The sequence below is a fragment of the Oncorhynchus masou genome, chromosome 28 (genome assembly GCF_036934945.1).
Source record: "Oncorhynchus masou masou isolate Uvic2021 chromosome 28, UVic_Omas_1.1, whole genome shotgun sequence".
Lineage (NCBI taxonomy): Eukaryota > Metazoa > Chordata > Actinopteri > Salmoniformes > Salmonidae > Oncorhynchus > Oncorhynchus masou.
The window spans coordinates 47,362,445-47,388,323 of record NC_088239.1 but is presented as its reverse complement, the minus strand read 5'-3'; the positions used below and the strand labels follow the sequence as shown (position 1 = coordinate 47,388,323).

Below are 25,879 nucleotides of genomic sequence, written 5' to 3'. Positions count from 1 at the left end.
GAAACTACACAGAGACAGGAACAATCACCCACGAAATACAAATTGAAACCCAGGCTACCTAAATACGGTTCCCAATCAGAGACAACGAGAATCACCTGACTCTGATTGAGAACCGCCTCAGGCAGCCAAACCTATGCAACACCCCTACTCAGCCGCAATCCCAATAACTAAAAAAAAACACTACGAAATACAACAACATAAACCCATGTCACACCCTGGCCTGACCAACTAATTAACGAAAACACAAAATACTAAGACCAAGGCGTGACAAACATCTGCTCAACGTGTATGTGAAAGACAAAATTGATCCACTCGAAGGTGCACATTGCTAGTAGTCTTGCAAATTAAATCACTTTATTATCAATAGTTTCAAATACAGATAATATTTTTGAGAATGCAAACATTTATTCAAATGGATTAAAACACCACCTTGGATTGAGTAAATACAAAATCATCCATAATCCAATAGTAAAGAAATCCAGTACATGATTAACACTGCCAATGAGATCATGATTTGACTGTGAAACCACTGATGATGAGCATAAAATACATAGCCTCGCTACTGTTATTTTATTGTTGCTCCTTAATTATTTGTTATATTTCTTTATTTTTATTTTTTTCTGAAAACTGCATTGTTTGTTAAGGGCTTGTGGGTAAGCATTTCACTGTATTCTGCACATGCGACAAATACATTCTGATTTGATTTTAAAAGGTTATCATGATCATTACACTAAAATGAAAAGTAGGCTATATAATTCAACACTAAGAAACTACAAACATGAAATATTATGACATCAGTAAATATTATGACATTGAGAAATGAACTTTGGCACCCAGTGTAGTACACAGTATTGAATGAAACAAAATCAAAAGTCAATTTGCAGTTTACTGTGAAGAACCTATAGTTGTTTTAGCAAGCTAATATCTCATGCATCTTGCACATAAGTTACTGTATCTGTTTTGAAAAGCCATAGGCTACCTTGTGGAAGCACAAACAAAAAAGTATAGTAATTATGCAGCAGTAGAAAGGTCAAATTGTCATTCACCTAAGGTTCAACAAGAAATTATTCACATTATGATTATACTGAATTCATGATATTCATTTGCTGAATATAAAAGTATGACTTTATCCCTTTCCTAACATGTCTCCATAGAGGTTGTGTTACTGGATGGCTGCAAGGATGTCGTTGTACTCTGGGGTGTCTGGGTCCATGTACTTCTTATCGGACACCCAGGACTTCAGCCTCGCCTGCTGATTCTGGTCGATGATCCCCTCTTTACTATGGTGATTCAGCATCTGATTGAAGCCAGCTTTATAGTACAACACCGTTCCTTCAGGAGATAAATCAATGGATCCCAGGGTAAGTTTATTGGGCTTTCCTAGAATAAAAACACAAACAAATTAATATTAAAACATTCTGTGAAAATTAGAAAAATCTAGTGAAGAATTTCCTATATAAGAACGACAGACTTAAGGGATAATGCCCGGGAAGCCGGTGTTTGGAGGGAGGATACATTGGCACGGGTGTTGTTTAGAACGGCAAACCGTTCTAAATGTTCCATTGCAATACTGGCTGGCAACATTATTACCCCTTGCTTGCTAGCTAAACAACTAATGCTAAGTTACAGTCACTTCAAAAAGTGCAGCCAGAATAACAGCAAAGTAACCGCATTTGCATTTGTTTAAGCTTTTTTCTAGTGACATTAATTTGGATACATCCATAACAATGAGATAATGAGGCACGATTTCGCCTGGCATAGAATATGTGCTCACTCGTCAGGACACTGTTGTTCAGAGGAGCTAGCCAACAACACAGCTAACACAATCACTTCAAACTGAAGCTGGAATGACTGCAAACTAGCTGCATTTCATTTGACTTTTTTAAATTGACATTTCATTGTATACATCCATAAAAAAAGATGCTGATTCATTATTTTGACTGGCTGAGAAACACTGCCTGCCTGTCTATCTCGTCCCAACTCCCGACACGTTCATTACCATGGGACAGCTGGAGATTTGAATATTGAAACAACGTTGCAAATGTGGGAGAGACAGACAGCAAGGTTAATACAAATCTCTGCTGTTCAAAACTAAATGTTAGTCTGAAAGAAATGTGAGATAATGTCTAGATGCTTTTATAGTAGAGATCAAGTTTAGAAATGACCTGGCTGGGCTGATGAGACAGTGGATTGCACAGTCAGAGTAAATAGTCATTTTAACATCATAGATTTAGCCGGTGGTAACTTGTGGAATAGACATCGGCTGGAATGTGGTTTTAATCAATTAGCATTCAGGATTAGACCCACACATTGTATAAAGGACAATAATCACCTGCTTTGTCTCTGAGCTGGTCGGAAGCAATAGGATGAGCCATGATGAAAGATAACTTCAGTGATTTCTCCACATCTCCGCGTGCAAGTGTATCCGCCAGCAGCTTCCTATGAGTTGCAAGGCCATGCACAGTGTTGTTAGGAGATTGAGAACATTACGAATAGGGAAGCAGCATAGATAGTAAGTATTAAATTCCGTAAACACCACAAGAATGGAACTTTTTACATTGTAGCTAAATTAAAGGGCTGAAAGGTCTAAGAAGAAGAGGACCAGGCAGAAACCTTGCTTCAATTATATCAAATTAAGTTTGTTTCTGTGTTTTTATTTCAGCCTCGGTTGTGTATCACAGGGAGAAAGGGAAGGGATGGATTGCATCTATAGTAATAGATAATTTACCTGCAGATGTCAGATGTCTTACTCCTTCCAGTGGTTAGAGCATTCCTGTGATGCTGTTTGAGAACCCGCATTGTGAGCAGGTTCCCTCCATTTTGATCTGATTCGATGCTGTTTATCATATCATAAAGCTTTGGATTCTTCTGTTGAAGATTTTTCATCTGAGATTTTTGGTCTCTCGCCAGCTTCAGGGAATTCTTTGGTGGGATATGGTCTGCCTCTACAATGCCTCTTTCCCCCATGTTGTCAGAGAAAAGTTTGGTGTTTTTGACGCTGATGAGGGAATAGAAGAGAAAGGGTTGTACTATGGAAGTACAATTCAAGTAAACACATCTATTTACACAATTTGTATGTCAATGCTTTGTGAATTATTATATACATTTCTGGTCTTAATAATATATTCAAGTATAAAAACAATGCAGGGTCATTATTATAACATTGGTAGATTTGAATAATGCCCATATAAAAATGTAAAAAATTATTATGCTAAAATACCTTTTGTAAGGACCAACTAATCCAAGGTGGTACGTAAAGGCTATGTCATACTCATTTATCCCTGAGGAACTATAAGGACAATTCTTCATGGGCCTGATATCCTGTTCATATTCCCCATCATTCGTCCGTTTTCTATTCCTGGCCCCTCCAACTATAGCATATTTTCCATGATTTTTCTCGAGTGCATCATAGGCCTTCTGGGTTTTAACCATTTCACTATAAGCCTGAAGGCTCCCTTTAATCTATGGGAAGACATAACAGGTATCAATAACTCCAATTACTCCACAACCAAGGTTAAAGATGCAATATGTTATATTCATTTATTTTATTCATACAGTTGGTATCTACCAATCATCTTAATTTCCTAGTGTTCTTTCGTCGGATTTGATGAAAATGACATATTTCAGAAAGTTACTTAGTTTAAGAACTATTTAAACTATACGTAGACATGAGTAGGCATACAGTACCTGGTCTTTAACATTGTTTCGTAGATTCACAGCTTGACTCGTGATCTCATCCTCAGACCTGTTAGATGTTGCCTGTGCTAGGGCATGGTACAGGCAGTTCTTGTTCTCTGAGCGCACAGGGATTACTTTGCCATCTTGGATGATGTCAAAGTGACCACTGTATGGACTTTCCACTCCTTGGATTCTGTCTTTTGCTTTAGAGAGGATTCCTTTCTCACTGAAAGAGGAGAAATAAAGAGCACCACTGTAGTTCTAATGGGAGATTTGCAGTATTGTTGATGAAGGTCTACCAAACAGTTTAGGACAAATACCTGTGTCTTTTCTCAGGCTCTTTGGTCAGCCGTAGAGTGATTTGGCCGGCTGAGCTGTTTGTTCCCGGGTAGGACTCCTCTGAGAGCGTTTTCCCATCTTGATCCACCACTTTGAACCGGATGCCTTTACCATGGAGCAGGTCACTGTTTGTGAGGACATAAATGTCCAGGGCCGAGGCTGGTCGATTAACATCACCAATCTTCTCTGCATAGTCCAGAAGTTCTTTTGTTTCAGTCTCTGACAGAGCTTTCCCAGTCTTCTGACTGGTTGACTTCATATCATGTTTATGCTGCCGGTCCTGGAAAAAGGCCCCAGTTTTGTGTCTGCCAAGTACATTGTCAACAACTTTTCCAGTAACTCCATTGAGCTTCTTCTTGAATGTTCCCGTCACAAAAGAGGACATATGACCAGCACAAGCATCTATGAACGCTTCGGAGACACTTTCCGAAATGGAGCTTAGCAACTCATCCTTCAGGCGAATCACATCTGGTAAATCATGTCTGCCATCTTGGTCATACTGCTCCACATACCTTTGCTGCTCTTCAATTTCTTTTTTTAAGTCGAGGACAAATATGTCATTGATAACATGTTCTGTAGGAATAGACTGAATCATTTTGACCAAGGTTGTGGTGTGTTTAGCTATTTCTACACTCATTTTAACTCCTTTTGCAATAAAATGTGTTCCACTTTTTGCCACAAGGTCAGTTGCATTATTGCACACCTCAGAGAGTCTGCTGATAACATCACTGACTTGGGATGTGGTGGCATCAGTCATGAGGCCAGGAATAAGTTCTTTTGTCATAACTTGAACTAAATCTTTTGTTTGTTGTTCAAGCTTTGAGTCAATCTTATAGTTGCTGCGGTTCTGCAAAGCTCCTTTAGGTACTGCAGAGCTAATGTATTCAGTGAGACTGAGATCTAGTTCGGCATTCTTTTTGACTGTTGAATTGACCATGTCTTTGAAAGCTTTTTCTAAAATTGTTTTAAAGATGGCCCCAATTCCAGCATCAATGGCATAGTTAATTGCTGTGTTTACACCCTGCTTCCCTACCTCCTGAAATGCATACTTGGTTGCGTGTTTTAGAGCCATCTTCATGTTTGTAGGGGATGCCAGTTTCTTCATTGCAGTCTTAATTGTATACTTTGCTGCTTTCTGTGCAGACTTGAAAACATGTTTTCCCGTGCCAATGATTTCCTTTGCAACAGATGAGAGTTTCTTAGTACCATTGAGGACTTTATATGTTGTGATGGCAATTTTTTTAATGGCGCTGAACCCTGCGGAGAGCAGAGATATCACAATGCTGATGCTTTTGGAGATGGCCCATTGCGTCCAATCGAATGTGCCCGATATCATGCCAGATATCCCTTCAATCATGTCAGAGACTCCTTCACAGATGAGAAATAAGCCAATCTGGGTTGCAGAGCCAAACGACAGGGAACAAACCAGAACTCCAAGAATGACCTGACACATACCGATGAAGAAACAGATCAAAGCGTCAAAGCAGAACTCTGGCTTCTTTTTCACCTCAAACACAATGCTCAGGCCATTGTCATACAAGGCCGTGAGTTCATTTCCTGTGATGTAGTCTTGATTTTCTGAGAGGCTGTACATTGAGGATACCTCTGTTATGGCTGTGCCTTCACCCTCAAGCTCTTTAAGTTTATTTACTGCAAGGTCAATGTTACGTATCCAAGCTTGGTGAATGCTCATCCTGGAATCTATTTGCTTTAGAAAGTTGTGTTCTCCTTCATGATGTGGTTCAAAGTTCCCTCTTGTGGCAATCTGAAAAGAAACCATGGTATTTGTGGTTTCTGACAAGTAAACATCCACAGATGTCTTTGCCCTTTCCAGCAATTCCCGTGCCTCTGTTTTGTAGCCATCTTTGCCCATGTTGATGGTGATGAAAGCTTGGTTGTACATTGCCACTGCACTGTAAAAAGGGTCACATTCTTCAACATCTTTCCAGTAGGACTTTGCTTCATAGTCGAAATTACTTTTGTTGCGGAGGTGCAAGTCTGTTCTGCCGGTAGCCTGCTTAATGTGGTCATAGAAGTTTTTACTTTTTCCATTCAGCAGCATGTTGCCCCTATTTGTGATATGCTCAAGAAGGTCTGCTTTAAGAACACTGATATCTTCGTGCTGACGGATGTGCTCCTCGTGAAGGGTAAGCCACAACGCCCATGTTTCTTTCAAAGCATTGAGTGCAGGCTGGTAATCAAACTTAGGGCCTTTTTCTTTAAAACACTCAGGGACATCATTCGGCCCCATTCCTGACAGGTCATCTCTCTCCTGTTTTGTGAAGTTGCCATGAAACTTGTCAAGAAATTCACAAAACGTGCCAAACAGGTCCTCTTTAATTTTTATTTCGAGAAGCTCATCTGTCTCCATATCTTTGATGCGTTGGACTTCGTACTCCTCTCTCAATTGTCTCATGATCTCCACAGGCTGGCCCTGGTATGCTGGGGCAAGGTTATCCCCACAGAGGATCATCTGGACCATGCCCGGGTTTCCCTTCCGACCAGTTCTTCCAAACACCTGTTTCTCCACTCTACGACTGCCAGGGTAATGTGTCAGGAGGACGAAGAGGCCACCACGTATGTTGACATCCCGATCAACCTTGATATCAGTTCCACGACCTCCTAGGTTTGTGGCTATGATTATATGTCCCCCTCTGAATTTGGTACTCTCAATGTTGTGTTTCTCACTGATTGTGTATAATGTGACGGAGGGATGTGGATTCTCGCTCTCTATTTTCTTCTGAAGCTTGTTTGCTGTAATGACATCTTCACATACAACCAAGACAACCTGACCACTTTCTGCCACCCTCCTTGCTGTCTTACAGAGGATCTCCATCCACTGGGCTTGCCCACTGACCTGAATTGCTGGAAGCTCAACAACCTTCTTGTGGCGGTGAGCTGGAATTGTGTAGCTGTCTGTTTCGTAATGCCTTGCAAGGAAATCTTTGTCGGCATCACCCCCTAATGTCCCAGACACACCAAATATTCCATTCCCTTTGAGGTACTTTTGAAAGTAATGGAAGTTTGAAAGGTAATTAGTCACATTGGACAAAGGAGTGGTTGCCAGCTGGTGTTTCATCTCCAGAAACTGCTGCAGGCCGTCCCCCCAGCGTTTGTTCTTCTCCAACACTCCACTGGCCTGGAAGTCCACTGGGATGATAGCATGGTAGAGATGCTTGTCTCCGACAGCTTCCAACGTCTGATCAATCATGTACTCTCTGCCTTGTGTCATCATGATGGCTTTCAGGGCGTTTTCCACAAAGACTGGTAACCGATTCTCAAGGTACTTCTCAAGGAAAGAGGGGATCACAAGAAACTCTGAGTTTGACTGAGAGTTGCCAGAATATTTGATTTTAGACTTCAGCTCAGAGACTGTTGCCTTAATGAGTTTGTCTTCAGGTATGATCTCGCTGGCTCGTCCATTCTCGAGGAGAAGCATTTTGATTTCCAGGATATCAGGGTTGTTGTGCAACTTTTTCTCCTCAACCAGCACGGCTTTATTGTTTGTCACAGAGTAACAGTCAATGGCCACATCATTCTCCAGTGCTTTCTCCATGATGGTGAGCAGATCACACTGTTGAGTAATTCCAACTTTGGCCATGAATGTATCAACAGTTCTCCTGTTCTCCGTTGTATCGTCTTTCTCTGTGTTCTCGAGAGCATGCATGAACATATCAAAATCTTCATCTGAATAGATACCCAACTCCACTCCGGCTTCCAAAATGTGAAATTCAGAGAATTCTTTAGATGTCGCTGGACCGATAACAGCTAACTTTGCAGCCTTGTGAAAATGCTGGATTCCAGTTGCCCACTCAATCTCTCCAGTATCTTCCATCTCAATTGGCTGACACATAGATACCATGGCCCATATGCTAGCAAGGACTTGTCCGAGGTGCCTCAGGCCACTTGCCTCGTGGGATAGAAACGTCACCTGAACTCCATTGTCCAAGGTCATGTAGTCCACTTCATCCACAATCACCATGTCGAACCTCCTCTCCCCACGTGTGGTGTCCTTCTCGAATTCCTGCCTCAAAGCGTCTGCTGCAAAGCTGCCAACGGTTCCGTAAACTAATTGTTTCCTGTAAGCCTCCTGTAGCATACTATCCCTGCTTTCAGGGGAGCTTCCCTGTATCTGTGGTGGTGGCACAACAGAGGATGTGACACCAAACATGTCATACAGTTTCTTCCACTCCTCTTGGTCTCGGCGAGCAAGGACTGGAGAACTGGTCACAACGTCAACCTTAGTGCCACGGATGGCCTGGATGGTGGCAAACATAGCCAAGATGCAAGATTTTCCTTCACCTGTGCCGATTTCCAGAAGGATACCTTTTTTCCCTGTTAACTTTGGTAGAAGGAGCATGAGCAGTGATGCCAACTGAGTGAGTCGGGGAAAGTAGCCTTCTATTTTCTCAGCAGTGAGCAGTGATTCCAGCGGAGTGATGCTAGGAAAGTAGCCTTCTATGTTCTTACCGTTTTGAGTGTAAATGGTTGAGCAGTCTTGCACAGCAATAGACATCCTTATTAGGACCTCCTTGAGAACAGCAAGGTCAGGGTTAGTAAAATCCAGTGACTTGATCATCTGCTTTGCTTCCTCTATCTTTACCTGATCCAAGTCCTCCTTTGCATGTTTTGGAAGTTCCTCTGTCATATATCCTAGAATTTCCTTCATTATGGACAATATTTTCTCTGGGTACTTTTCATTTTGCATTTCATTCACAATGGTGTCGGCATCCTTGTCCCCTTCTGCCTCAGCATACCATTGTAGAGAGTTGACAGGGTCTTTATCTTTCAGGGCAGAGAAAGTAGAGAGAAGATCCAGCTTGTTTGTCCTCACAGTATGAAGGATTGTGGTTGCTAACTCTTGGTTTATGCCTGAAACACCTCGCAAAAAGAGCAGAATTTCTGATGGTGTCCAGATCATGTTGAAGAGAATTTGACTAAGGAGACCCTTATTTTTCTCTGACACCTCTGTGAACACATCAAGAATGCTCAGAACAAGTTGTTGAGCCACTGTGGGATTTGTGCTGTACAGCTGTTCAAGAAGACGGATGAGAAAGTCATACTTCTGGTCCCAGTCAAGTAGTTGGTCCTCTTTACTGTCTATGTCCGAGCCGCTGGTCAACGTTAGCTCTGTCACAGCCGTGAGGATGCTAAATTGCTCAGTGAGCGATTGCTCTCCTTGGCTGATAGCACGATCTATGGTCAACTGACACCAGATCGACAGTTGAGGCTCTCCAAAGTATTTAAGGGTTAGTTCATTCTGAAGATTTTTCATTCGGTTTTCAAGTTTGTCCTCCTGCATGCCTTTGTCTTCAGAGATCTCGTATTTCTTCAGAAGATCTTCAAACTTATTTTTCAAGTCCCCTGGCTGGAATGAAATGGTCCCAACACAAAACAAGTGCAAAGAAAAGGAATATGTTAGTACAGATGCACTAAAAGATGTATGTGTCATACTAGAAACACTTTTTCTATTAGTGGTGGTTCCATGTAAATTGGCAACTGTATGTAAATATGAAGAAACTGTATTTTCAGAAATATATAATATGTTTATCATTAAGTTAACACAACATTTATGTGAAACACAAAATCATTCATGCGAAATAAAACCTATTCTACAACCATTTTTGAAATATCTCTTACCTCATCCCTTCTGATTGCTGCAGCGTCATCTTCTATCATCTGGTGTAGTACCTGTGTACGCTGGTGATGGCACTGTTGTCCTTTTAGTCTCAGCTTCTGTCTTAGCTTTTCTCGTCCCTTTGACACCTTCTTACCCGAAAGTTCGCTCTCCCTTTCGATTTCTTGCTGGATCGCCCTCTCCCTCTCCAGTTGCTCCTGGCGCCTCCTCTCCTCCTGCTGTTGTCTTCGTTGCTCCTCCTGTCTTCGCCGCTCCATCTCCTCCTGCTGTTGTCTTCGTTGCTCCTCCTGTCTTCGCCGCTCCATCTCCTCCTGCTGTCGTCTTCGTTGCTCCTCCTGTCTTCGCCGCTCCATCTCCTCCTGCTGCTGACGGATACGGTCTTCCTCTTGCTTCCCTGATGGATGAAAACAAATGACACCATATTCCCTTTGTAATGCACAGGGTTTGGCCAGAGACCATGTGGACATATAAGGTGGCATTTGAGACGTAGTAGCCAACAGCCAATGTTATTCAAACAAGAATACCGATCAATAAGAAATATAGCAGCCCTGAGCCAATACTGCTATTTGCTGAACCAATACTATATTATTTGTATACTGTAATCAATAGTCTTTACATTAATTGGCTCAGTTGCAAATACTAGTTGCTGATATACGATGTATTGAGGGTATATGGTTTATTTCCAAAAGGAACATTTTGAACATGATAATGTAGCTCAGCAGATTTGTAAGAATTTACTTACCATAGTTTGGACATGTTGGACTATTAGACTCTGTGTCGCACAACAGCTGAATGAGTGAACGGCCACTGGTTTCTATAATAGTGAATGTTTGACTTCCGTCCTGCTTGTGACTGTTGAACTCATATGAGAAGGAGTTCCAACTGTGATTGTCATATCTTAACTGTAGGTAGCAAATGGTCCACCTTGAGAGTAGTTTTCGTTGTACACTACCCATTCCATGCAACGTACCACTGCCACCTCCCTGGAAAACAGAAAATCATTACCAGATATATTTTTTAAATTCATAAATGTGTAAAGATTCATCTTCAGCGATCCAACTTAATGCTCAACAATTTTTGAGATTGATCTAAAAATAAAATGTCCAGGTCTGATATTACACCGGTTTTCATTTTGAAACAGGGACAATATTGATAAGCGCTCTGGCTTTTACTGCCAACAGCCACTTTCAGGTAGTCCACAATACTTAAAGGTAGTCTATACTCATCAAAATGGCATTATCATACACAATGGGCGGACTTTATTCATTTTAACAACATCAACAGAATTCAACTCTAACAACACTGCCATTATTCGTTCAGCTCTTCATAATGTTTACCTTCCTTTGTGGCATGACAGCATTGGGAAGAGACATTAATCTAGGTTTATAAATATCATGATCAGGTATTTCACAGAGCACCTTACACTCAGAAAATTTACATTACTGCCGTTATCAATTACCTTGCCATATTTAAATTCTATTGATTTTGTTCTCTGTAAGAAAGTTTCCCATTCGCAACAGAAGTGTCACAACATTACATTACATTTTTAACTATCATGATTTTACAGTGACTCAGATACTTACGTCTCCGACAAGTTCGTAGTGCCAAGTGTAAGGGGTTTGGTTCCTTATAGACACCGAGGCCCCCATTATTCAGAATCTGTTGGGAAAAAACAGCCTTATACACCAGTCTTACACCGAATAATTTAAAATGTAATGTGTTCATTTATCTACTGGACCTTTTCTCAAGTTATCATACTAGCAGAGAATATGAAGTAACACTTTCAAATACACAATGCAGAACTTTTACTATTCCTACTTATTCATTGTTTATTCATTCTTATTAATAAAAGTTGTATTTATTTATTCATAATTTACCGTGGTTATCGACGGGATTATTTTGAAAAGTACAACAATTCTCTTATAGAAAACATGAACTATCCAACTTGTGTAGCTCCCCGCAGTCTCCGCAAGCATCACTTTTGGGGCATAAACATGTCAAACAAAGTAGCAATAAATGTTTTCTTGAAAATGCTGTTTTTAAATAACTATGATATATAATGATGATATACAGTATATCTAATAGCATGACATTTAATATTGCTAATAGTTGATAACATTTTAACAAACATGACAAGTATGTGTATGTATTGGCCTATTTGATAACTTGTGGTGAAGTCAGCATTAGTGGGACATCAGATGTAGTGGGACATTTGTGTGTGAGGGTGCTGTACTATATTAACTTTGCAAGCCAATCACAATAAATATTATTGGGTTGGTTCTGCTTGTGTCCTGTGCATAAAACATTTTTGGTGTCAGCGTTACCTCACTTTAGCTTGTGTGGTCAGGTTTCCTAGATCAGGTGACCCGTTGAAAACAAAAAAACCTGCCATACTATGATACCTTGCGCTAGAATGATAAGTTTGTCATTCTGTCAATTATTATCATTGAACAATCTAGCTTTTGGTGTTAAAATGAATAATGATTTGAAACATAATAACCAGTCATGTAAACAGCTTTTATATTTTATGAAAATGAGATTTATATTACTGTCCCACTTCCTGTGAATGGAGTTTGAGTAGTGGAACAGGTACCTTTTTTAACTATGCACAAAATAAACCTTTAATCATTTAAAATGTAAATTCCTTCATTAGATATTGTAAAGTACATTGGAATATGTTGTTGTAGTTGTTCATAATATCTCAAAATCTAGTCTAACTGCTAAATAGACCAAGCACATAAACCGCATAGGATGAGTGGAAGGAATTAAAGGGAAATAAAAAGGGGAGGGAAAGGAAGGACAATGGGGAAATGTATTTGCACTGTAATAATTCGATATTAGGCTAAACTGGTTATTGCAGAAGGCAGATTATGCAATAGTCATGTAGGCCTAAACACCTTACTCTGTTTATCTTAATCAGGGTAAGGTCAAAATCAAGTAAGCTTAAAACACCTGGTTTTCTGAGTGATCTTTAGAATTTTTAGGACATGTAAACTAGTGATGCGCGGGTTGCCTCATAACCCGTAGATGAGTTTAAGGTCATTAGATATTGTGTGGATGAAGCACGGGTGCGTGGCGGGCGGGTTGGATAAGGACAAAACAATAGGCTACCTAAAAAAATCCATAACTGTATCATTCTTGTACAAATTATTTCTAGGCGGGCGGGTTACACACAATACCCCATAATAACATAGCAAAAACAGGTTTTTAGAAATGTGTTTAAGCTTTGTCATTCTTTGTAGATTGATGAAGAAACAAAATATTTAATCAATTTTAAAATAACGCTGTAATTTAACAAAATGTGGAAAAGGTCAAAGTACTTTCGCGCAGGTTTCCAAATGCAATGTACATGTTACACATTTGAAAAATATAGGCTACAATATATTAAGAATTTGAAAAACATACAATATGTTACGAATTTTGAAAAAGTATCAGGGTTAGTTAAAAGGGTTAGGTTAGGGGAAGGGTTAGCTAACATGCTAAGTAGTTGCAAAGTAGCTAAAAAGTAGTAAGTAGGCTAATTGAAAAGTTGCATATTAGCTAAAATGCTCAAGTTGTTCAGGATGAAATTCAAACAACAACTTTTGTTTTTACCTTAAGTAAAACCATCTGTCTTATGTAACCAGACTATTTCCATAAGACTGGTCCAACAGATAACTTTTTTAGATGTATTGCATTTTTTCCCGATCCCTAAACGTCTTTGATCCGCGAAAGTAGCAGCAATAACAGAGCCCTTTACCAATAGACTAGATTGAAGCATTCATTCCATCGATTTGTGACATTATTCTGGTGAGCAAGGGTTTATTTAGTCTTCCAGGGCAACACATATTGACAGAAGAAGAGAAGCTGCATGTATCTAATTATAGACAAGTTAACTAACAAATAGTCTACCAAAATGTCGGAAATTATAGAGAAACATCTACATCAGGCATAAAATCGTTCTGCCATCTCTGACTATAGCCTACAGGCATTTTCCGTATTAGTGGGTTAGGGTCGGGCCTCAGATTGTCACTTCATCACATATAGTCAGGCAGTTGCGGATGTGTTATTATTAATTGCGGACGTGTACAGTTTGCTCACCTGCGCACCACCAATGTAAACACTTTATGCGGCGTTCCAGTGATGTGTTTAATCTGCGCTTGCACCAGCCGAGCATGCCTCCTTTTTAGTGCAAGTGAAGAGTTCGGAACAACTGAAGTAGTTTTCACATGCAAACGTTATATGTCCGAACTCAGAATCAAATATGCTTCCCAAAAATAACATGTTTTCGGTGGTAGAACGTTTATTTTGATTGGTAATTTTCGGCTGTTATCTGAGTGCCATCAGTTTGCCTGCTTTCAGATGTGTCCATGTAAATCGTTCTTCTTGCAATATGCATGTAAACGTTTTAATCGAACTACTATATTAATCTGACTATCCACAATAATCGCATTATTGTGTGCATGTAACTGTAGCCTACTCACTGACATGTACACTGAACAAAAATATAAATGCAACATGCCACAATTTCAAAAAGTACAGTTCAGGATATCAGTCAATTGAAATCAATTCACCAGGCCCTAATCTATGGATTTCACATGACTAGGAATACAGAGTAAGCAGGCCATGGATGAACTGGCACATTTTCTGCTTCCAGGAATTGTGTACAGATTCTTGTGACATGGGGCCATGCATTATCATACTGAAACATGAGGTGATGGCAGCAGATGAATGGTGCAACAATGGGCCTCAGGATCTTGTCACGTATCTCTCTGCATTCAAATTACCATTGGGTGCGCTTGTTGTCCGTAACTTTTGTCTGCCAATACCATAACCCCACCGCCACCATTGGGCACTCTGGTCACAATGTTGACATCAGCAAACCGCTTGCCCACACAACTCCATACATGTGGTCTGCGGTTGTGAGGCCGGTTGGACGTACTGCAATGTTGGAGGCGGCTTATGGTACAGAAGTGAACATTAAATTCTCTGGCAAAAGCTCTGGTGGACATTCCTGCAGTCAGCATGCCAGTTACACACTCCCTCAAAACTTGACACATCTGTGGCATTGTGTTGTGTGACAAAACTGCACATTTTAGAGTGACCCTTTAATGTCCCCAGCAAAAGGTGCACCTGTGTAATGATCAAGCTGTTTAATCAGGTTCTTGATACGCCACACTTATCTGGTGAATGGATTATCTCGGCAAAGTAGAAATGCTCACTAACAGGGAAGTAAACAAATTTGTTAACAAAATTTGAGAGAAATATATTTTTTGTGCATGTGGAAAATTTCTGGAATATTGTATTTCAGCTAATGAAACATGGGACCAACACTTTACATGTTGTGTTCATATTTTTGTTCAGTGTAAGAAACTGAGGAAAGAAAGGAGGCTGAATATATGAAAGGGGCATTTGGGGAATAATAGAGGTGTTTCAGGGTCAAGTAAAAGCTGTGCAGACTCCTTTAGTTAGGTTTTCACCCAGACCTTGGAATGTCCCCAAATACATTTCCCAATAGTATGGAGATGGTTTAGTACAAGGTCATTAACACAAACTGCTAAAAACAGAGTGTGTTATATACAACCGTCAACAAAGTTACAAGTGCCAGGTGAAGTGGGACACTAATGTATTTCTAATGAGAAAATAGTGTCCCACTTCATCTACTTAAGTGTCCCACTACAACTTAAAGCCTTGCTTTAGCAAAAGTATGGGTCTGATGTTGTTTTAGTGGTTGTACACAATACATGATCAACTTGTTTCATCATAAAAATGCCCAAATGACCCTTTTTTGAAACTGCATTGTTGGTTAGGGTCTCGTAAGTAAGCATTTCCCTGTAAGGTCTACACCAGTTGTATTCGGCGCATGTGACTATTAACATTTGATTTGAGATAAGACCTTAATGAAATAAGCATCACTTCAGTAGGGGTAGACTGATTTTGATTGTGTACATAATCATCTACCAAAAAGTGTCCCACTCATGCATATATCACCCTACACATAAATAGCCCATTGAAAACAATCCCGTTTCATCCAGTTAGTTTTCAACATAAATCAAAGCCTAAAAAATGAGTTGTACTATGTAGAATAGTCTACACAGTGAACAAGATTTGAACTAACCTTTTCCTCTGCCTTCCCTCTTCTCTGTGTTCAGTCAGCACTCTGAGAAGGTGACAATAAGGACTAAAAACACCTCTAACACAGTGAACTTTGAGACACTGAACAGCTTTTTATGTACTTTTTTCAGAAGCTGATCTTGACCTGACACAGCCAATAGCCACAATGGTTTCACTTTCACACTTCAAAAACCAGCATCCTTGTTTTACTTTCCCCATATATTTGATGAGGAGAGATTACTGTATTTTTTACAGCTGTTTATGCCCTCTTGCTCTCACCCTACAGTATATGCGTTTTAAGGAGAACGGTTTATTAGAGGTTGTAAAAGATCATGTAAACAGACATTTTGGTCAATTGAGACATTTCAACATGATGTGTTGGTGATGAAAGAAAGAGTGAGAAATTGTGATACGTTCGGTGTAATCAATATTACGTTTAAACAATTGGAGAACTAGTTTTATTATTTCTAAAGATACCTAATACAAGACTGCACTACACTTCTGTGAAAGGGCGCTTAACCACACGACGTGCTTAAAGTAAACGGGCCAGAAAGACACTTTAGCACCGTGATGTAACTTTGTGGTGTAAAACACAGGCGACGTGAACATGGGTTGTGGCCTCAAATGAAAAGCTGTTTTTTAAATAACCCACTCTGTTAATATATTTAAGAAAATGTATTTAACCTGGTGATTCAGTTAGGAAGAAATGTCTTATTTGCAATGAAGGCCTACTGGGGAGCAGTGGGTTAACTGCCTTGTTCAGAACAACAGATTTTTACCTTGTCAGCTCAGGGATTCAACCCAGAAACCTTTCGGTTACTGGCCCAACACTCTAACCACTAGACCACCTGCTGCTGCCATAAATCTTTTGCATTGGCCGGGAATCAAACCCCGAGCTCCCGCGTGGCAGGTATAAATTGTCAGCAGTTCAAACAATAAGAAAGCTCTCTCCCTGCCACTGTTTCAGTAACAGTTGAGGGACAGGGCTTGACAAATGTAACCACTCAGATTCATAGACACAACTTTGGATGCAAACAGGGCCATATCTAGCTTTTTGGGGGCCCTAAGCAAGATTTGGTTGCCCACATTTCATTGGCAAAACATTTTAGTGGCCCCATCTTGGTGGCAGAGAGAAATGTGCAGCATTAAAGTTTATGTCCTGCAATTCTACACATTTTGCCATGGGGCGTTGAGAAAATGTTTCTGTTTTAAAGCACATTTTCTGCTATATTACATATTTTGCCACGGGGCAAAGTGGACATGTCGCATTTTTAAAACTAATTTAATGCCATTCTTCTCATTCCACCATGATCAATGTGGGCCCCATAGAGGTCAGGGCTCGTGCCTTGTGTGCTCGGTCAGTAATTTGTCCATGATTACTACAAGGTTTAGATAACCGGCTAGACCAACTTACCTAGCAAATAGCAATCTGTAATAAGTTAGTTGACAAAGGCTAACAAACTGTATGTAATATTGTGTTTAAACACATGGTAAAGTGTATTTACATGATTCATTTATAAGAGGAAACCACTATCTTCAAGAATAGATCCAAATAAACACTTTTGGCACCATCTGGTGGCCGATCTTTGTAAATACGTTATCGGAGATTTGCGCAGAATTTTTTTTAAATACACATTTTAAACCTACTTCTCCAAATGGATGAGGTGAATTTCTGAAATTCAATTCATGAAAAATGCTCATACGTGATACAAACCACACACTTGCATTGATTTGTTTGTGTACCAAAATGTTTAGCTTTTTTTTAATATAGTGCATTCGGAAAGTATTCAGACCCCTTGACTTTTTCCACATTTTGTTACGTTACAGCCTTATTCTAAAATTATTATTTTTTTAAATCCCCCCCTCATCAACCTACACACAATACCCCATAATGACAAAGCAAAAACAGTTTTTAGAAATTGTTGCAAATGTATAAAAATAAAACACTGAAATATCACGTTTACATAAGTATTCAGACCCTTTACTCGACTTTGTTGAATCACCTTTGACAAGCTCTGTGAGGTTGGATGGGGAACGTTGCTGCATAGTTATTTTGAGGTCTCTCCAGAGATGTTCGATCGGGTTCAAGTCCGGACTCTGGCTGGGCCACTCAAGAACATTCGGAAACTGAAAAACTGAAAAACCGCTGAAAAACACCCCCACAGCATGACATTCTGGCCAAAGAGTTCAATCTTGGTGTCATCAGACCAGAGAATCTTGTTTCTCATGTTCTCAGAGTCATTTAGGTGCCTTTTGGTAAACTCCAAATGGGCAGTCATGTGCCTTTTACTGAGGAGTGGCTTCCGTCTGGCCACTCTACCATAAAGGCCTGATTGGTAGAGTGCTGCATTAATGGTTGTCCTTCTGGAAGGTTCTCCCATCTCCACAGAGGAACTCTGGAGATCTGTCAGAGTGACCATGGGGTTCTTGGGTCACCTCACTGACCAAGGCCCTTCTCCCCCGATTGTTCAGTTTGGCCTGCGGGTCAGCTCTAGGAAGAGTCTTGTTGGTTCCTAACTTATTCCATTTAAGATTGAAGGCAGCTACTGTTTTCTCGGGAACCTTCAATGCTGCAGTATTTTTTAGTACACTTCCCCAGATCTGTGCCTCAACACAATCCTGTCTTGGAGCTCTATGGACAATTCCTTTGATGATCTGACATGCACTGTCAACTGTGGATCTAAAATAGACAGGTGTGTGTGCCTTTCCAAATCATGTACAATCAATTGAATTTACCACAGGTGGAATCCAATCCATGGAGGCAGGTAGCCAAGTGGTTAGAGTGTTGGGCTAGTAAACGGAAGGTTGCTGGATCAAATCCCTGAGCTGACAAGGTAAAAATATGTTTCTCAGCAAGGCACGCCACTGTTCTCCAGGTGCTGTGGATGTTAATTTAAGGCAGCCCTCTGCACCTCTCTGCTTCAGAGGGGTTGGGTTAAATGTTGAAGACACTTTTAATTCAACGCATTGTCATATAACTAACTTGGTACCTTTCCTCGATCAAGTTTGAGAAACATCTCAAGGATGATCATTGGAAACTGGATGCACCTGAGCTCAATTTCTAGTCTCATAGCAAAGGGTCTGAATACTTGAACAAACAAAATGTGGAAAAAGGGAGAGGGTCGGAATACTTTCTGAATGCACTGTATATGTGCTTTATTTTCCATAAAGAAAACAATTAAGACATTTAAATAATCTTCCACTTTGACATTTTGGAGACGTGAAAGGGGCTGATAAACCGGGGGGAGAGTTTGCGGGGTTCCATCCGGAAGGGCAGATCCCGGGTGGACAGCTATACCTTCTGCCCGAAACGTACCGGGGAGCTGGGGTCCGGTGGCAATCCGCTTGTCGTCGATACCTGGAGATGGTCTCGAGGAGGGCCGACCGGGCTCTTCCTGGTACGACAACAGCGGCGGACAAAAATCTGGGCAGAAGGTATGCCAACTTCTTCTTCCTGCTCAGGGAACACCCCAGGGAACACTGAATAGGAGATAGGTCCGTGTCAGAGCAAGGAAGGCACGAAATAGGAAGGATGGTCTCGGTTTCGGGGTCGTAGTCGTTGGGCTATAGCGGCGGGACAGTGCATCCGGCTTGACATTCTTGGATCCCGACCGGAACGAGAGGGAGAAGTTGAACTGTGTGAACAGCAGGGCCCATCTGGCTTGCCTGGAGTTGAGGCACTAGGCGGTGCGGAGATACTCCAGGTTCTTGTGGTTGGTCCACACGATGAATGGATGTTCTGCCCCCTCTATCCAGTGCCTCCATTACTCCAACACCATCTTCACCGCGAGAAGCACATGATTCCCCACATCGTAGTTCCTGTCCGTGGCGTTGAGGCAATTTGAGAAGAAGGCGCAGGGATGTAGCTTGAGGTCTAGGGCAGAACGCTGGGACAGTACAGCCCCCACTCCGACATCCGAAATATCAGCCTCCACCACGAACTGACGGAATGGGTCAGGATGAACCAAGATGGGAGCTGTGGTGAAGCGATGTTTGAGATCCCGGAACACCCGGTCAGCAGCTGGAGACCACATGAACGGAACCTTGAGCGAGGTGAGTGCTGACTGCTGGCTTTTCCTGGGGAAAGCCAGGGTGCTGTAACTCCGGATAAAGCAGGGATAGAAGTTGTCGAACCCCAGGAAATGTTGCAGCTGCACCTCGGAAGTAGGCTGGGGCCAATCAACCACCTCTCTCACCATCCCGGGATCCATTTGTACACACCCTGCAGTGATGATGTAACCCAGAAAAAGGATGGTGGAGCGATGGAACTCGCATTTCTCTGCTTATACAAACTGCTGGTTCTCCAGGAGGTGTTGGAGAACCTGTCATACGTGGAGCACATGTTCTTGAGCGGGAGAAGATCAGGATGTCATCGATGTAGACAAAGACGAACCGGTTCAACATATCGCAGAGAACATCATTGTCCGGAGCCTGGAACACAGCAGGGGTCGTTGGTGAGGACAAATGGTATGAATAGATAATCGTAGTGACCGCTGGCCGTGTTGAAGGCGGTCTTCCACTTGTCCATTTCCCATCTCCTCACCAGGTGGAAGGCATTCCGTAGATCCAGCTTGAAAAACACGGTGGCCCCCTGGAGCGGCTCTATCCCGAGGAGATGAGGGGTAGGAGGTAGCTGGTCTTCATCATTATGTCGTTGAGACCCCGGTAGTCGATGCACAGGCAGGTTCTTGTCCTCCTCCACAAAGAATAACCCTGCGCCAGCGGGTGAAGAAGAAGGAAAGATGAATCCTGCAGCTAGGTAGACCCCAATGTAGGTCTCCATCGTCTTGGTCTCTGGTCCCGACAGAGAGTACCGTCGTCCTCGGGAGAGTCGTACTTGGGAGAAGGTCAATTCCGCAGTCTTAAGGTCAGTGTGGCGAAAGCCCGGGCCTTGTTGAACACCTCCCAGAGGTCCTGGTGCTCCGTGGGGATGGCGGAGTGGTCCGGGGGCGACTTCCGAGCCCCCAGGAAGACGTCCCAGGGCAGGTTATGCTGACTTCAGGCAATGGGCGTGGCAGAACGGGCTCCAGCCCATGATGGCACCAGTAGACCAGTTAATGAGAGGATTGTGCCGCTGGAGCCAGGAGAATCCCAATACCACGGAAATCTGAGGAGAACTGGATAGCTTCGCTGTGATTCCCTGACACACGTAGGTTGATGGGAGTGGTGTTGTGGGTGACCCAGCCTATAGATCGCCCGTCCAGCGCTCCACAATAGGTTCCTCTCAATGGTATTGTCATGACCCTCAAGGGTGTGGAAGTGTGTGTGTGTGTGTATGGGTTAGGACTGCAGCCAGGTGGTTTTCGGGTTGGGCCTCTATGTCCCCCCGCCCAGCAGTGTCTTCTCTCTTCAACTGCTGACCTTATATGGAGTTGAGTTCCACATTCCTCATTGTCCTAGTTCCTCAGCAACTTGCCTGCCTTATCAGGAACTGAAACCAAACCGCTACCCTTTGCCTCTTTCCTTATAAATATTGAGCAATAACATGTTTGACCAGAATATCCAATTTTGGCACTTCCCCTTGTCTCACTCAGTACTTTTCCATACCCAAAGTTCCTATTCACCCTTTATTGATCCTTAACATATACATTTCTTATACATGTAAAGTTATCAATACGTTCTAATATGATGACAGGAATATGTATATTTCAAGCCAGATTCCAACAGGTGGAAAAGTGAATGTTTCTCTGTCTCCCAACTTCATAATTGCATTGATGTCAGTGGAGTCATGTTTGTAACTTTCCCTATGTTTGACAGCCACACTTCAGGATAGTCAGACAGGGCAGACGGAGAATCTTCAGAAGAAGATTGAGGGTCTTTACCTCAGTGTGAAACAGAGGAAACACTACCTCTACCGTTTGATAGGTAAGCCCCAACAACAATATGACCTCAAACACAGTATTAATCAAGCAGTAAAACTGATATGTGAAAGAAAATGCATTTGTCATACATATCAGACCATGTTTATGATCAAATGTAGGCATGACGTATGTTATTCATTCATCTAATGTAAAATATTTAATTAAACTGAGAAATTACGTGACCATAAACAACAGATTATCTTGTGAGCCACAACTCTGCATGCCTTGTACAGTATATCATAATTCTATGACATATCTGTCAGAGTGGATTCTCATCTCGTCACACAATAGACACAGTTATACTAAGTCATTCTTAAGTTCCCCACAATTGTTAATGCATCAGTATTTACACTCCAATATATTAAACAATTTATTTGTGATTCTTTGGCGTCACATTTTGGTTTCTAGTTACTTTTGTCCATAGCTGTGCCACAGCTGTGTGGTTGCGCCCCGACAGTGACAAGTGGCAAGCAGAACATCCTGATTGGAATAAAAAAGTAAATATGTGTTTTTTAAGGACTTTACTTCTATTTGCATGTTTTTAAAGAATATAATTTATTACTTCCTAATAATTACTCCTGACTCAGGCTGCCACAACCTGTCCGTTCCTGCTCTGAACTGCTCCGGGTGTCTGAGACATTGGACAATGGGGCTGTGCGAACCTGTAAAGAGTGGCTACTGGCCAGCCACCGTGACTCACCACACCATCTTCACAGTGGACCTCTTCAAGTCCTTTGAAGACATGAAGGTGTTGGCCCCAGGATTCTCCCGTCAAGCCTTTGTGGGAATTATTCATCGAAGAACAAAGCACTTTGGCAGGGTAAGTGTGTATATACTGTTCTAATAATATGATAATTTGAATGAATTAGCTGTTAATATTTGTCCCTAATATATAAATTGCCCCTACTTATACCTCTGTATGTTTAACATGTTATTAGAGTGGAAAGATATGTGGTGACACATTCCAGAAGGCATTCTTTGAGTGGACTTACGGCACAGCTTGAAACAGACAAGTTTTGTGTAAGCGATCTCCTCCATTGTCCTGCCTGGATAGGATGGGAATCACAAGCAATAATGCCTCCATAAAGCCTCAAGGTTTGTACTACCTTCTTATGTGTTGGATGTTGTGTTCAGGGAATAATTATACCTTCTTAAAGTGCATGCTGTTCTTCTTTTTGTAATAAAGTATATGTTTGTGGTGATTGTGGTGGTTAATTTCTGTATTACCAAATGAGGAGAGAGACAAACTTCACACACCAGTCAGAGTTATACTTTAATAATAAGAGCTTTGCAATAGCACTGACTTTCAACTATTACCCATTTCTAATGAACCGTTGAGTGTCAACACAATGGCTACTGAGATTTTTTATAGCAACGATCCACCCCCCTCGTCGACATGACAAACCACAGATATTAGGAACAGTTCACAAAGGAAGACTTTTACTTGAGAGAGGAGAATCCCATAGCCAGATAGCATTCGCTATAAATTATCATTCAGTTTGGTCCCTAAGACGAGGTCCTAATCTCATTCCTGGTACTTCATAGCACAAAAACACCAACTCATCTAATGGCATAAATCAATTGTCAACTCTAGATACTCCCATCTCAAGTAAACCCCTCTTAACCCACTCCTGGACAAGCTCACTGAGGGGTAAGTGCAACATCAGAGAGGACTTACAAGGGTTCCAGACACTTCCATACACACCTGCCCCCAATAGAAAAGGAGGGAATGACTTGCGCACAGACATTGTGGAGACAAGTAATTGGATCCCCATTAATCATGCCATCCCTTCACATGGGTTAAGAATAGGCAAAGACACATTCACATATGAAAACAATGTTCTATCCTGTCCTCTTCCCTTTCTGATATTCTGCGTAGCGAAAAGAACATGTGAAAGACAAGCCTGACCTCTACCATCTCTGGGCCCCAAGTAACTGAGCCCCAGCTGAGGGAAGAAGTGCAACTGCCAACACCATAGGCCAAATGGATATATTCTAAAAACAAGTATATCACATAAGCATATTATGCAGATAAGACATCTTAATTATCTATGTTACCCAAGTAATTCTGATTCATCCGCCTCATGATATATTCCAGTTGGTGTACATTTCAGAATATTAATTGTCAACTAAAAATTCATTTTCCATTAAGAAAATTTGTGGGACAGTGATTTGTCATTTTGCTTTTTCCAAATCCCTTCGAGACACACACAGACACATACACAGAGAGGTTGGAGCAACACGATCAGATGACTGGGATTTGAGCCAACAACCCACCACTCTAGGCTACTTAACACATCTTGGCGGTTTGGTGTATTCATTTGTGATGTAATCTTGCAGTCTGACTCTCTATTTAGTGTTGAGAAGGGCTTCTATGATGGTGTCTTCCGAGGAAAAGTTGATGATGTGATCCATCGTCAAACATGTCCATACAAAGACCAATCATTTATCCATTCTCACAGTTTCTATAACAGCTTAATGTCACCCAGTTTAGAACTTGTTTCTTTTAAGTTAATCTCTGAACATCACTGTGATGTTCATGTTGTAGACACCAGGCAAAGGAGTGTGTGTCACTTCAGAGTGGACAGCGGCCAAAGAGACGTCAGGAAATGAATCTGCCAAAGTAGAGGAGGGCCTTGTGATAGCATTTTGCCGACACGACGTGCTCCTCAAGGCCCTCAACATGGACAGAGGCGAGATATACTGTATGCATCTGCAATGTACTTGCAGACAGAGCTGTCTTCTGCTGGAACTGTGGGCTTTTTATGCTGCTGTGTTGCATGCAAATACTAGCCATATTTGCAGAAAGTTGTGCAGGTGTGTCCAGAGTTGGAGGAGCTTCTAAAAATACACCCTCTCCTTTCCGTTATGCGCTTGCCTATTTAAATAAAGGTTAAATAAAATACAAAATAAACACAACCAGAGAGGAAGTCGAACAGGTGAAAAGTTTTATGTCCATAGTTGCTGTCATGACAAAGTGTTATGGCAAATGAGTGAGGAGGTGTGGAGTCAGGCGCAGAGAGCAAAAGATGTGGGAAAAAACACGCTTTAATGTCCAGGAAAAATGACAAGAACAAAAGTAGGAAAACAAATTATCAGAAATAATAACGGACAGCGCGAAACCCAAAATACAAACAAAATAACACTCAAACACAGAACAGACGAACAAGCCCACACGAAACAGAAGCGGGCTGAACAAACTATATATAACCCCACCCTAACAACCAAACAAGAAACAGGTGATACCAATCAGACAAAACCAAAGGAACACAGAACAACGGATCGGTGATAGCTAGTAGACCGGCGACGACGACCGCCGAGCGCCACCCAAACAAGAAGGGGAGTCACTTTCGGTAATATTCGTGACAGTACCCCCCCTGACGCGCAGCTCCCGCAGCGCGCCGACGCTGGCCTCGGGGACGACCCGGGGGCCGAGGCGCTGGGCGATCCGGACGGAGGCGATGGAACTCTCTCAACATAGATGGATCTAGAATATCCCTCACCGGAACCCAGCACCTCTCCTCCGGACCGTACCCCTCCCAGTCAACGAGGTACTGCAAGCCCCTCACCCGGCGTCTGGAGTCCAGAATAGCTCGTATCTTGTACGCCGGGGACCCCTCGATGTCCAGAGGAGGCGGAGGAACCTCCGGAACCTCACCTTCCTGCATGGGACCAGCTACCACCGGCCTGAGAAGAGACACATGAAACGAGGGGTTAATACGATAATACAAAGGAAGTAATAATCGATAACAAACCTAGTTTATTCTCCTCAGGACTTTAAATGGCCCTATACACTGCGGACCCAGCGTCCGGCAGGGCAAGCGGAGGGGCAGGTTTCGGGTCGAGAGCCAGACCCTGTCCCCAGGTGCAAACACGGGGGCCTCACTGCGGTGACGGTCAGCGCTCTTCTTCTGCCTTACACTCGCTTGGCGTAATGACTCTTGGACAGCCCTCCAGGTCTCCTTAGAGCGCTGCACCCACTCCTCCACCGCAGGAGCCTCAGTCTGGCTCTGATGCCACGGTGCCAGGACTGGCTGGTACCCCAACACGCACTCAAATGGTGACATGTTGGTAGAGGAGTGGCTTAGTGAGTTCTGGGCTATTTCTGCCCAGGGAATATATCTCGCCCACTCCCCTGGCCGGTCCTGGCAATACGACCGCAGAAACCTACCCACCTCCTGGTTCACTCTCTCCACCTGCCCATTACTCTCCGGGTGATACCCTGAGGTAAGGCTGACCGAGACCCCCAGACGTTCCAAACCGCATTAGC

General features: G+C 42.1%; 1 protein-coding gene and 1 long non-coding RNA gene across 2 annotated transcripts; one reads left to right on the top strand and one right to left on the bottom strand.

Annotated features, from left to right (window-relative positions):
• Positions 1-332: 332 nt before the first annotated feature.
• LOC135517721 (uncharacterized) lies at positions 333-15,853 on the bottom strand. The gene is made up of 10 exons (XM_064942277.1): positions 15,753-15,853; positions 11,239-11,314; positions 10,398-10,638; positions 9,658-10,049; positions 3,999-9,385; positions 3,688-3,904; positions 3,221-3,462; positions 2,729-2,998; positions 2,333-2,439; positions 333-1,380 (listed from the first exon to the last, which is right to left on the bottom strand). Exons 2-10 carry the CDS (start codon positions 11,302-11,304, stop codon positions 1,163-1,165), a joined length of 7,140 nt encoding a protein of 2,379 aa, XP_064798349.1. The 5' UTR covers positions 11,305-11,314; positions 15,753-15,853; the 3' UTR covers positions 333-1,162.
• Positions 15,854-21,436: 5,583 nt separating this feature from the next.
• LOC135518597 (uncharacterized) lies at positions 21,437-22,805 on the top strand. The gene is made up of 4 exons (XR_010452182.1): positions 21,437-21,613; positions 22,018-22,106; positions 22,197-22,429; positions 22,548-22,805. It is a non-coding gene; the product is annotated as an uncharacterized LOC135518597 (long non-coding RNA).
• The last annotated feature ends 3,074 nt before the right edge of the window (positions 22,806-25,879 follow it).

Bases quoted from the DNA above. Each gene is read 5' to 3' on its own strand.
- LOC135517721 (XM_064942277.1), bottom strand. From the start codon at position 11,304: ATGGGGGCCTCGGTGTCTATAAGGAACCAAACCCCTTACACTTGGCAC. The intron at 10,639-11,238 runs GTAAGTATCTGA...TCTGTTTTCCAG, and splicing joins ACTACGAACTTGTCGGAGAC to GGAGGTGGCAGTGGTACGTT. The intron at 2,440-2,728 runs GTAAATTATCTA...TGCAACTCATAG, and splicing joins AAGACATCTGACATCTGCAG to GAAGCTGCTGGCGGATACAC.